This window comes from Pinus tabuliformis, chromosome 9 (assembly GCF_031772625.1).
Source record: "Pinus tabuliformis cultivar Carrire ecotype Pingquan chromosome 9, CPIR1, whole genome shotgun sequence".
NCBI lineage: Eukaryota > Viridiplantae > Streptophyta > Pinopsida > Pinales > Pinaceae > Pinus > Pinus tabuliformis.
This window is the reverse complement of record NC_142307.1, coordinates 1,441,266,457-1,441,280,164: the sequence shown is the minus strand read 5'-3', so window position 1 is coordinate 1,441,280,164 and position 13,708 is coordinate 1,441,266,457. Positions and strand designations below refer to the sequence as shown.

The 13,708-nt window shown below is 38.7% G+C and overlaps 1 protein-coding gene across 1 annotated transcript in view; it reads left to right on the top strand.

Moving 5' to 3' along the window:
• Positions 1–13,708, top strand: part of LOC149153984 (Metallopeptidase M24 family protein) — a 512,523-nt gene that overhangs the window by 445,988 nt on the left and 52,827 nt on the right. The window contains exon 13 of the mRNA XM_089437961.1: positions 706–830. Coding sequence (XP_089294087.1) covers positions 706–786 — 81 coding nt within the window. The 3' untranslated portion in view covers positions 787–830. The remainder of the gene's footprint in view (positions 1–705; positions 831–13,708) is intronic.

Here is a 13,708-nt window from a genome sequence, read left to right as displayed (position 1 = left end):
GGCTGCAAACCGCAGACTGCAGAGATGCAGGGACTGCAAGGCCTGATTTCTGACAGAGTTGACCAAGGTTGACTTATATGAGTTTGACCAGGTTTGACTGGTAATTGACTTGGATTATTGGCACAGATTTTTAGACAAATTGTTGATTTGTAAACCTTGCTGAAAATTTATTTCTCCTAAAGAAAAGTTGTCGGGTTTTGTCCCAAGGTTGGGTTTCCCAAGGTAAATTTGTTGTCTCTATTGTGCATGGCTGTCTTTCTCTGATCTTTATTTTTTCCGCTGCATTTACTGTTGAAATTTTCTGAAGTGTAATTGCTCAATGATATCGGTGAGAATACTATGTGTGGAAGTCATTAGGAAGTAATTATCTAACAGAAAATTGTATCTTGTAAAAAAATTCAACAGTTTGGACACCCAATAATTAAAATAGATATGTTTTCCCTTCAAAAAAAAATTGTGGTCTCTGTGGTTCTGCAGTTGACTCCTATCTTGAATATTTTTCATAATTGAATTGTTTTCTGTATGTTATCCAATTTACTTGAGGACTAAAAGTGTGTCCTGTTATGTTAACTAGAAGAATTATTATTCTCTTATAAAGTTCCCCTCATCATGTAAATGTGTCTGAAGAACCTCTTTTGGTTGACAGAATCATAAGCACTTGGTGGTTGTTTATAACGTCTTGATAATTGGATTAATTTTGTTCAGGTTTCACCGCTTGTGGATGGAGATGCTCGTGAGTGGCTTTGGAAGAACACAAGACCTGTTTCCAAACATTGTAAAACATAAAGAACTTCTAAATATACAAGTGAGAGAAACACAAGCCTCGTCAGGTAAAGGTTTCTACAGACCATATGATCTGTTCTGATGGCTTCTTCTTTCAAGTTGTTGTGGAATATGCTTTTTCTTCATTGATTTCTGTCGATCCTTATTAGAGATAACAGGAGAGGTTTTATTTATCACTGGAATAGTGCTATAAGTGATCTGTGAATAGTGAACGACATAGTATTAACTGCTTATAATAACAAAACTTAAGAAAACTTGCAGGATTTCAAAATCTCTACAAGTTTTTCTAACTGGATGGTTATAAAGATGAGACCATCATAAGCATCAGCATTTCTAAGTTAAATTGGAAGAAGTATATCTTGAATGAAGATCATTGAATGCTGAATATGATGTGTCATAATGGTCTTTGCAATCCTTTTTTCTGAAGAAATTTAATGGTTTCCATGGAAACTAGTAAGAGACCTTATAATGTTACGAATACTTTGTATTCCTGCTTGAGCCACCACTGTTCAAGAAAGGGAATTTTATCCTGCCTTGGTTGGACGATAGTAACATAAACCCACATGTGCACCAATCAATTCTGTTGCTATAGTTTGAAGAAAAGGCATTTTGAATAAAAGCCATCACCCATCACCTTTTCCCAGATAGGAGCTACAGGTTAAATTCTGTCATCACAATTACTATAATGCATTTGGATTACAGTTGACAAACCCAATGAAAACTACCGCAGCCCAATATTTAGTTGGGAAACTTCTTGTTATCCCATAGCTGAATTTAGGGGCAATAATGTTGAACTTCAGATTCAGTGCCACTTTATGACCAACCTCATTCCAGCCCTTGGGAGAGTTATCAATCTTTCAAAGTGGACTTTAATAGAAGTCTGCCATATACATCAAGAGTTGCTTGCAGGTAATCTGAACTAGCCACGTTATATGATGCTGAAATATCCCATTGTATAAGAAGTCTCCAACATTCGGACCACTATTAAGCTCTTCCATTAACCTAGTTCTTCAAGTGAAAGGTTTCCTGCCACTTGGACCAGAAGTGTTTGCCCACCTACAGTCCTAGAATAATATGACATGTCATCTCTTTCAACCCAACAAACAAGGTGCCTAGTATCCTATCTTTTCATCCAAAAATCACACAGAGGCTAAGGAGCTGTTGCTCCACAGATCTCGCCTCAAGAAATGTCAAACAGTGGGTGAAACAACCAAACTAAATTCCTAGTTGCAATGCCAGAACCAACATATAAACAACAGAGACAAAATAGAGATGTAACTGTTGGAAAATCAGAAAAGCAGAAAAATTTTCTTATACTTGATAATTACTTGTGTAATTCTTATTTACTTATTATCTTTTGTGTTCTTCTTTTAGTTCATCAAGCAATTATCAAAACCATATAAAGATCATGGACACCAGATGTAGGCGGACAGCCAGGGCAAACCCCCACTCTAGGGGAAAACCCAGTCAACAACTCTTCCTTCAATAGTTTCACGAGACAATCCAAGACTTCTTGACCTAGACACAGACTTCCTCCAATCACCAAGTCAGCCCTTTCCTTCTGCAAATGTCAACCTTCCAGCACTATCTTCGACCTAGAATAACTGCAGCAGCAGCAGCACTTCTAGTAGCCGTAATGACTTTGACTTAACAGAAATTGGTAGCAGCAACTGAACTTCGACCTAGGTGCAGTACTTCGATCCTGACCTGAAGCAGCACTTCGATCCTAAAGCAGTATTTCGACCTGGAAGCAGCAGTAAAACTTCGACCTTGATGCAGTACTTCGATCTTGCAGCAGTAGCCCAAAAAATCACGTGTGAGAGAGAGAAATGCCCCAAAACCTTCGATCCTTCAATTCCCTGTCGTCTTCTGCAACTTCCCACTTTTTCACTGCTTCTTCTTGGAGATCGAACTTGTGTGAGTGATTGTCTCTCAAATGAATCGAACTACACTTATATATACCCCTTTCTGGAGTTCGAATTACCTTCTTGTAGGCCGACTTGGTGTGGAGGTGACAAGTTACATATTTGACTCAAAAATAATTCTTTTTACATGATTCAAAAGCCCAAGGGTCTTATTAAATGTACAATGACTCTAATGACTCAGTGTAAATCCTAGAAGTCCTCAATGGGGACTTTGACCTAAAACATGATGACCCAAGCATGAAACCCATGCTTTAATAAGTCATAATAATAATAAAATTTTCTTTTTCATTTTACATTTCATAATGACAAATACAATTATGAAGACCAAACAAAGTTACATTCTTCAACACTCCCTCTTAACTAGGGAGGTATTCATAATGACATATACAAGTACAAGGAAGATCTCAAAACTTATGAACCATGAAGAGTTTAGGCACTGTAATGCCATGGACTAGATTCCTAACTAGGGAAATCCATCCAAGGTCCTCCAACAGTTTAGGCACTCATGGTGCCACGGACTAGATTCCTGACCAGGGGAATCTATCCAGGTGTGACTAAGACAAACTAAAGCTTTCAGCCACTCTAGGTACCATTAGGCTTACTTTCTAACCATCAACCCAGAGATCCATGTGCATATCCAAGGTTAGAGCTCTATGACCAATGCCACCCTCCCTACTTTGGGATCTAGACATCAACACAAAGTGTTGGCCATATGTCCTCCCAAGCAATGTGTGTTACACAAAGCCTCAAAGCTCCCGGTTATTCAAATCGGTAGCAAATCCTCCCCAATCAAACAGATCGGTAACAGCAAATCTCTCCCAATCAAACTGATCGGTAGCAACAAGCATGTAAAACATGTTATCAAACCTCCGAGAGATTTACATGTACAAACACAATCCCAATTTAGTAACAAACTTTCAAATATACATAAGCAAACACAAACCTTCAGGGTTTTCAATCATCTTGATGTTGCTTCACAATTTCACATAGTAGGACTTAGAGTCTTCCCAAATGAATCTCGATAGAAGTTTCTTCAACCATGCCACTGCCATTCCTACTTCACATTCAGCAACGGATCCTGCTTTCTTTCTCTCAGCAACACCTCAAAATGCATTCTCCAATTTCTTCTTCAAGGTATCCATCATGACTGTAGTATGTCCTCCCTCTCAACTTGGGAGATATACCTTTTCTTTTATCCAGGCTCCCTCTTGACTTAGGGAGATCAACTTTTATGACATCGGAGGATCTTTCATGGCTTCCATCCTTCTTATCAGAGTCATCTTGATCATCATATAACTTCCTTCGTATGCTTATCAACCAAGTCAACTTTATAAATATCTTTAACATCTTGAAGATTATGTAGTTGCACAACTTAAACAGCGAGTGCAACCAAATACATATATAGAAGCATGAAGTTAACTATATAAGAATCATTTAATAATGGAAGCATTAGACTTTAGACATCAAATACCTAAACTTAGTTAGGTTCATAATCAGCAAGAGACTATACTTCTATACTTCAACTTCTTTTTCTCAGGATTTGTTACAAATCCTAGATCCCATCATCAAAACTTAAAGTAACTCAACCAAGATATCAGTCCCATTATGCCAAGGGCTTCAATATTTCCTTCAGAGATATGACAAACTTTTCTATAACATATTGCAAACCCTAGAAGCAATTCAAACAAGTAAAATTCAACAATGCATGTAACAACTTTCAGAATTTATATCTTAGATTTCTATTAGGATTTAGTGCAATCCATAGATTCCATACATAAGACATTGGGCCTCAACAATCAAAATCAATCATAACACAATTTAAGTTTTCAACAATATGACCAACTTCTTACTAGGGTTTGTTGTAAACCCTAGATTCATCAAGGCTAAACAATATCATCCTAGAATATCAAACTTTGACTAGGGCTTAGTTACAAACCCTAGGACTTATGACCATCAACAATTAGGTCAACACATATACATATATAGGATTTCATCATCATGCACAAGCATATCATAACATATATCAGGCAAACCCAATGACACAAATATCAATATATTAAAGTTAGACATCTAACAAACTAGATCAGACGAGCAAACATATACCTATGGTTTCATTCCTAGGACATCATCTAAAATAAGGGTCTTGCTTATAAACCCTACCAAACCCTAAAGATCTAGGGTTTCAATACATAACACAACAAACCCTAATTTACCAAAACCTCAAAGGTTTGGGATTTCAGACATCACCATCCAACCCTAACAGGTTAGGGTTTCCATAACCATACCAAAACCCCAAACATGGCATTACCATTAAAAACTTCAAACATTAAAAATAACATTTTCTTAGACTTCACCAATAACCCTAAGTAGGCTAGGGTTTCTCATATTATCATCGACATACCCTTAGGTTAGGGTTTTACAGAGAACCTTTTTAGGGTTCCATAAGAATGATCAAAAGTATGAGGAGGGTAGATTTAATCTAACAATTAATCACCCAAATAAGAATCTTTATAATTCAAAGGTCCTAGACATAACACTTGTTAGTAGATTTATTACAAGGAATGAATATACCTTTATCACGAAGAGAACAAAGCTTATGGTCTAAGACATACCTTTGAGTTGTTTTCTAGACAAACCTTGTAGGACATAAATAGTACTTCTTCCATGCTTTTCTTATGAGGTCTTCTTCCACTAATCCTTGAGTATTCAGCAAGCCTTTCCTAAACAAGGAAAATATGAATAGAAATGTGATTAGTATTTAATACAGACATAACTAGGTAAGAAAGGGGAAACCAAATATAAAAGATACAAGGAGTAAGATACTTATCTTTGGACAGTGGTGAGGGCTCCTTCTCAATCCAATCTCGAGGGATACCTATAACCTTATAAAAACAATTCAAAAATGTTTCTCCAAATCATGTTAAACCTACAAATACTAGAAATCAAAATTACAAATGAAAACAACTAAAACATAGAGCAAAGAACTTAGTAATGTAAGTCCCTTATTTTTTATTCTTCGGTTTTATTCTTCTTTGGAGATCCTTCTTTGGCAACATTTGCTTGATCCCTGTTTCTCTTCTTATTCTTTAGATTGTTAGGATAGTCACTTTTGTAGTGACCCATTTTGTGACATTGATAGCATTCTATTTTGGATAGGTCTATCTTCCTTCTTGGCCCTTTAGATTTCTTGAATTTTCCTTTCTTGTGATGAGTGGAGTAAGCATTTGAAACTTTCTCTTCTTCATTGTTGGTTACTAATGAAATTCTCATTTCTTCTTGACTACAAGCATTCCATAGTTCCTCGAATGTAGGATTTTCTCTCCAATTGTTGATCCCTGAAACAAAGGCACTCCAAGAGGGTGGTAACCCCAATAGTCTAGCAATCACGAGCTCTTTTTCAGGTACTATCTCATCAATGCCTTGGAGATAATCTCTAATTCTAGCTATCCTTACAAAGAAGGAAGCCACAGTACCATCACAAAGAAGGAAGCCACAGTACCATCCTTTGACATCTTTGTGATCCTTAGTTCATTCTTAAGACTTGCAACTTGACCAAGGTTCTTGGAGATCAAACTTGTGTGAGTGATTATCTCTCAAATGAATCGAACTGCACTTATATATTACCCTTTTCTGGAGTTCAAATTACCTTCTTTTAGGACGACTTGGTGTGCAGGTGACAAATTACATATTTGACTCAAAAATAATTATTTTACTTGATTCAAAACCCCAAGAAGGGTCTTATTAAATGTATAATGACTCTAATGACTTAGCATAAATCCTAGAAGTCCTCAATGGGGACTTTGACCTAAAACATGATGACCCGATTATGAAACGCATGCTTTAATAAGTCATAATAATAATAAAATTTTATTTTTCATTTTACATTTCATAATGACTCAAATACAATTATGAAGACCGAACATAGTTACATTCTTCAATATTAACCACAACTTAAACCTCTCAAGCTGATGTAGTTTTGCAAAGCACTTTCACAGTTGGAAGACCTGCTCCTACTTGTAGATCTCACTCCAACTCCTAGACCTGAGCTCCTACACACGAGCACAAACATACAAGGACAAGTTTTGCCTTTGCGGAAAGCAGATTAGCATGCATCATAGACTTAATGCAACATTGTGATCAAGTTTCTCATAACTTAGACATAAAATAGAGAAGGAAATAGTTTGTTTTCGTATCAAAATGAAAATGTGCAAGGCAATATACCCTAGCTGCAGCACATACTCTCCTCTCCCTCAGTTCCCCTTCCCTTGACCTACTGACAAAATGAGCTCATTTGACATGCAAGAGAAGAGTATTTTGGTAATATTTCACCATCATCATTGAGCTATCTCTATCTCTCCTCCTCTCACCCTTGAGAGTGTTTCAATAAATAGGTCTTTCCTAGATTCGAGAGTGTTATGCAACCAAATCACAAAACATTAGAAAATATAGATCAACGACTTGAAAATTAGCCTCTTCAAGAGGGCAACATCCTTTACATCACATAAATGAACAATTCTTGGATGATACAAATGACAAGACCTCCTTGGTATATATAGGAGTGTAAGGGATCACAATATAATCAGAGCTTACATAACAATAATAATGTAAGGGCACGACAATAACAATATGGGATCTACACTAACAATAACAATAAGGGGACTACACTAGTATTTTAGGGACCTAACATATGCCCCTTTCCTTCAAAATAGTGTTGTCCTCAACACTTGAGTAGTTCTAGATGCTTCTGTATAAAATTATCATCCTCCCATGTGGAATCTTCAACTAGTAATTTCTTCCACTTAATGAGATACTGTTAATTTTAGTTAACGATGGTATGTTCTATGCTTACCTCAATTACTTCAATGTTCCTTAGCAGCCCAATGACAATTTCCAATTTAGATTTCCAGTAGCAATCACATTAACCATTAATCACATTGACAGTAAAAGTAGATAGAACATGAAACAAAATGCAGAAGACAAGAGGACACTAGATTTGGCAGATGCCAAGGAAAAACCCCAATGTGGGGAAAAGTCTTTGATTAATTCTTCTTATTATTATATCAAAATGTTCAACAAAGAGAGAGAGTACAAAATTCAAATTGACTTGCCCAATTCAAAGTCAAAATAATCATGTCAATTTCTGCAGTCAAACTTCAGCCCTAACCAGAAAGTCAACACTAGTCAAAGCAGCAATAGAATGTTCTCAAAACAGTTCGTCTTCCCCAATCAAACTTGACCTAATCAGGGGGTCAAAGTCAGCCCAAAACAATGACAAAGTCAATAATCAAACTTAGTCAAACTGTTGTCTTGAAATCTGCGGTCGACATGCAATTTTGGTCTGCAGTCAAAGTGCTCAGAATACCTCAATTTTTGTGCCAGAAAATGTGGTTTGTTGAGACAGAAATATCCCTAGAAAATCAAAGTCAAATGATGCCTGGAAAGTCAACGTTGGTCAAACTGCAGAATTTTCCGAGATTTTTGGACCTGTAATTTTGTCATGAAATTTCGTGCTCCTTGTGCCACACGTGGGAGAGAGAGAATGCCCAATGTTGTATGAACCAATGAGAGAAGGGGAGAGAATGTGTGATTTATGAAGATGCCAAATGAGTGAGAGGTCACTTGTATTTATACAATTCGTTGTGGGTGAAGAGACAGATCCATTGGGCTTCTTGAGCCTACATGTTGATGTGGTCGACCTGAACAATTTGCACATATGTGGGCATAAATTCAAAATCACACTTCTGCTTGTCCAAATGAGATGATCTTTATATCAATTTTGGTCTTCTCGAAAAGAGGAATTCAATGCAATCATCATCTCCATAAAATGAGTTGTCCCATGGTGGAATTTGGCCCTAATTGCCAATTTTAACACTCCCTCTCAACTAGGGAAAATTCCACCTGCGAATCCATCGATCATCATGCCATTTTGTCATCATGTACCATCTCTATATCTCATCTCATCTCTGCTCTGTTGAACCATGATGTAATATTGAAGAAGAATTGATCGAGAGTGAGTTACAAGGCCTTACCACTCTCCATTAACAAAATTCAGTCCAGAGGTAGAACCTCAATTGATCCCAGATCATGTCGTTGAACACCATGCGTCCTAGACATAGGGAGTACGACAGTACACAATACGTCAATCAGTAGTGTTGTGGTCCCTATCCACATTTCCCAACTCATTGGCCAGATGAGAGGTACTTCCCATGAGTCTCAGACTACATGGGTAGGATGTATGCCGGGGCATCAACAGGAGAAGGTGAACCACTTATCCTGCTCATATTCCATAGGAGAAGGTGAACCACTCATCCTATGCATATGTCAATGGTACGAGAAGGTGAACCACTCACCCTACACACATGTCATCATGGGGTAACACAAGGGAAGGTGAACCACTCACCCTGTACATAGCGCACCAATAGGGGAAGGTGAACCACTCACCCTAAGGTCATTCATAGCTCCAAGAAGTACCCCAAGCCCCTAGGAGCTCCCAGAGCTCAGTGTCCAACTCAAGCAGGACCCTCATAGGAGGGTCTTTCCATGACTCCAAGTCTCTCTCAGAAGGCTAAGAATTTGACCTTCCCTAAGGGCTTTGTAAGGATGTCTACGACCTGCTCATTAGTCCTGATGCGTTGGAGCCTTATTGCTCCCTCTTGTACCATATCCCGAATAAAGTGGTACATAATTTCAATGTGCTTGGAGCGGTCATGGAACACGGGATCCTCTAAGAGGCGAATCCACTCTAATTGTCACAAAAGATCACAGTGGTATCTAGCACGTGCTCAAATAGCTCATTGAAAAGCTTCCTCAACCAAACAGCTTCACAATAGGCCATACTTGCTACAATGTATTCAATCTCGGCGGTGCTTAAAGAAATCGATTTTTGCTTCCTTCTCATCCAAGATATTGAAGCAGACCCTAATGAGAAGCAACACCTAGACGTGCTCTTACGATCCACCACTCTCCCAACCCAGTCAGCATCAGTGTATCCATGTAGCCTCAAATTCTTGACAGTATATCTCAGTCCATAGTTGATTGTGCCATGCAAATATCACAAGAGATTCTTAACAGCAATCCAGTGTATGTGATGAGGCTCGACCATAAATTGACTCAACATATTCACAGCGAAGCATATATCCGGTCAGGAGTTTACCAAGAACATTAGGGCCCCCACAAGTTGTCGATACTCGAAAGGATTTGCCAATGTGGGCCCAACAGCACTTCCACATAGCTTCTTGAGTTTGAATTCCACTGGAGTAGTCACAGACTTGCAATCCACCATCCCACATCTCTCGAGTAGCTTCACAATGTATTTTCCTTGAGAAAGGAAAATCTCACCTGGCTTTTGCCAGACTTCCATGCCTAGGAAGTAGTGCATTAGACCTAGGTCCTTCATCTCGAACTCGGAAGCCAACTCCCTCTTGCATTGATAAATGAGAGGGTCTGCACCTATCAGAAAGAGATCATCTACATAAAGGACTAGAATGAGAGGCATGTGTTTTTCAACCTTGAAGTATAGGTTAGGATCAACATCTCTCCTTGTAAATCCCAACTTCATAAGGTAGCTATCAATCCTCTCCTAAGTCACCTGACACGGGGATTCGGGACACGTAGGATTCGAGATTCGTGGTGTCGGATTCAGACACGCTGACCCCCCGGAACAGGACACGTTAGGACACGTTATATATTATTTTATTAAAAAATATATATATATATATTAAAAATTAGATATTTCTTACACAAATTTTAATTAATGATACAAATTTATTGATTTCAAACATAGATCTTCATCTATAGCTATTAGCATGCATAGTACATACAAAATTCAAATAAATGTCAGTGGTACTGGTCACATAAATGATAAATCATCTAAAATCTATTAAAAATTTAAATCATGATTCATAATTCATAACTGAAAGACAACTTACAACTACAAGATAGTAAGATAAACACACTGACCACTGTAGTTTTCTCATTAAGTCATCAAATCAAAATGTGTTACATAAGTAGTGTTGGTGCAATGCCAATGGCAAATAAAAATAGAAAATATAAAACAACTACAGGTATACAAGCCTCAAGGCATCAATCAGCATCATAATCAGCATCACTGTCCTCATCATCATGGTCCCCACTGCTCTCCTCTGCATCCTCCTCCTCCCCTGTATCCATAGTCGCCTCTGCATCTGCTGGTGTGGAGGTTGACCCCTCTAAGTCATCAAATCTAACAGGCTTTAGCACTGGATCATTGAGATCCATGTTGGTCAATGCCAACTCAACAGTGGTGTCTAGACCCATATCATCAGGAAAGACATCCCACATCTTTGTCTTTCCCCTCAACCACTCTTCCCTCTGCCTGTAAATAAGACGAAGGTTGATGTCCACATACACCATTGTCTCTGCCCTGGACTGCTCAAGCCTGCTCTTCTTCACATTATGCAAATTCCCATATGTGCTCCAATTCCTCTCGCAACAAGAGCATGAAGTCACCTGAGAGAGGAGCCTCATGGCTAACTGCTGAAGAGGAGGGCTTGTTGCCCCATGATTTGCCCACCAAGAATAGGGCTTCTTAACACCCCTATCTCTAATCACATCATAACCTCCAAATCGACCAGTGCCAGTGGAAAACTCTGCAAAGGCATCCTCCACCTCAGCAAGCAATGCACCATCTTGATAAATCCGCCTGAATGCCTCTTTCCTCCCCTGTGAGATTTCACCATCCATGTGAGGAGGGAATCTGCGGGAAGGTCCACCATTCAGCCACTCATGGCTGTAGTAGTTGGGGTTCAATGAGTGAGCCAAACAATGTAAAGGTGTACAATTCTTGTCCCATCTGCTGACAAGAATATCATGTATGGTATCGCAGAAGGCCTCTAGTGATGTCTCATACTGGGGGTACTCACTCTGTAGAATAATGCTCCTCACAGACTCAATCATGGAATCCCATCCCTCATAAACCTCTCCTAGGATGGGTTTGTCTGTATCTGCAACTCGAAGCAAAGAGATGATAGGGTCCATGATCCCAATAATTAGATCTACCCTCTCCCACCAAGCATCATCTAGTACCGTGTCCTTCACTCTTTTAGAGGCTGCCTGATCTGTCTTTCTCCAAAAAGACCAAAACTCAAAAATAACCATGGACCCAAGAGCGGTCTTGACCTCCCTCAACCTCTTCAACATCATGAATGAAGATGCAAACCATGTATCAGCAATCTTCAACAATGATAGATTGTTGTACTCCTTGTAGATAGTGAGGGCATTTGTATGATTTTGCACAAAGTTACGGATATGTCTTGCATCCTCAATAATGCTTCCAATCCAAAGCACATCAGAAGCAATGGATTTCAGTGCTAAGTTCAATGAATGGACAATGCAAGGTGTCCAAAACACTTGTGGATATTTAGCTTCCACAATCATGCCAGCAGCCTTGCAAACAAGTGCATTATCTTTAACGATTTGCACACAAGATTCAACACCTACATCTTCAACAACTTTAATAAATAACTCACCCATAAATTGTGCATCCTTATATTCGCCAAGTGTATCCACTGCTTTCATGAAAACTGGACCATTCAAGGAAAACACCATGAAGTTGATGATTGGGTGTCGTGCTAGATCTGTCCATCCATCAGAAACAATTCTAACCCCAAATGTTGGCCATGATGCCATAATAGGCTCAAGCATTTTTTGCACCTCTTTTTTTGCCTTCATCAACAATGTGGTTCTCAGCTTCTCTGACCCAGGAGGCACATACCCTGCTGGAGCCCCTTGAGTTAGAGCTCGGCACATCTCAATAAATAAAGGTGAACGTGTAACATCAAATGATATGAAGTTTTGATAGAAGAAGAAGGCAATGGTGAGATCAAGCTCTTCCCGTCTCTCTTTTTGGAAAATCTTGTCCATTCGACCAAGTGCTCTTCTTTTTTATGCTTGTCCCCCAGTAGAAGTAGAACTCTTAAATGGAAATTTGGTGGTGGCTTTCTTCAAAAATGGAAGGGGGTCTTCATTCTTGGGGTTTTTTTATTTTGAAACCAGTGCCACATGTTCCATACCAACATCGGCCTCATTTTCCAATTCTTTTCTCTTTTGTGAAGTAATAGCTCTACAAGATCCAATCCCACAACCAGGTAAAGCCAACAAATGTGATTTCACACGGTAATATGTGCTTTTGAAAGAAATATTACAAAAGTTGCATTTCCATTGCACATTGCCTCCTCCCTTTCCCTTGTTGTTTGGCCCATCCTCTCTTGTGACATATTTCCACAATGGATATTTATCATTGTCTTTAAGTCCTCTTTGTAGAAATTTCTGTTTTCCCACCCCGGTTTTCAGTTTCACCTTATTTCTCCCATATAGTTAAATGCCCATTCCCATATCCATACATTTAACACTAAAAAAATAAATTTTTGCTAAAAATACAAATTCTGAAAATTTTACAGAATGCTGGAAAATGCAGAAATAAAATTCAGCAGTTACAAACAGCGATTAAAACACATTTAAACACAGAGATTTTTGGTCAAGGTGACCCTGGAAAAACCCCCTACAACTCTTGGGGAAAACCAGTTCGAGAGCTCTTCTTTATTTCTGAAAATTGTCTTTTTACAGTGAGAAATATTTAGCAAAAAATCAGCAAGCAAATTTACAACTTATCTCTTTTCCCGTGCCTCACAGCAATCTGGAAATCACAGCAAACAGGACAGCAATAAACGCTGTACAGCCTCCTCGACTTTCATGCCCAATTTCAGCATTAAATGTTGTTGTACGGCTAGCATTAAATGCGCTGTACAGACTGCAATAAATGCGTTGTACGATCCTCGTTTTGCGTGCAGAAAAACCAGCAAACTGCTCGATTTTTGTGCAAACCACTCCTCGAAAATCGTGCCAAAATCTGCCTTTCACTGTGTGTTGAATCAGCTGTACAAATCTGCTCAACTGCTGCCTTGGAATGTGTGCCAAGCTGTTGTCTCCTTCTCCTCCCTGCTCAGAAATCTCTCTTGCTCTCT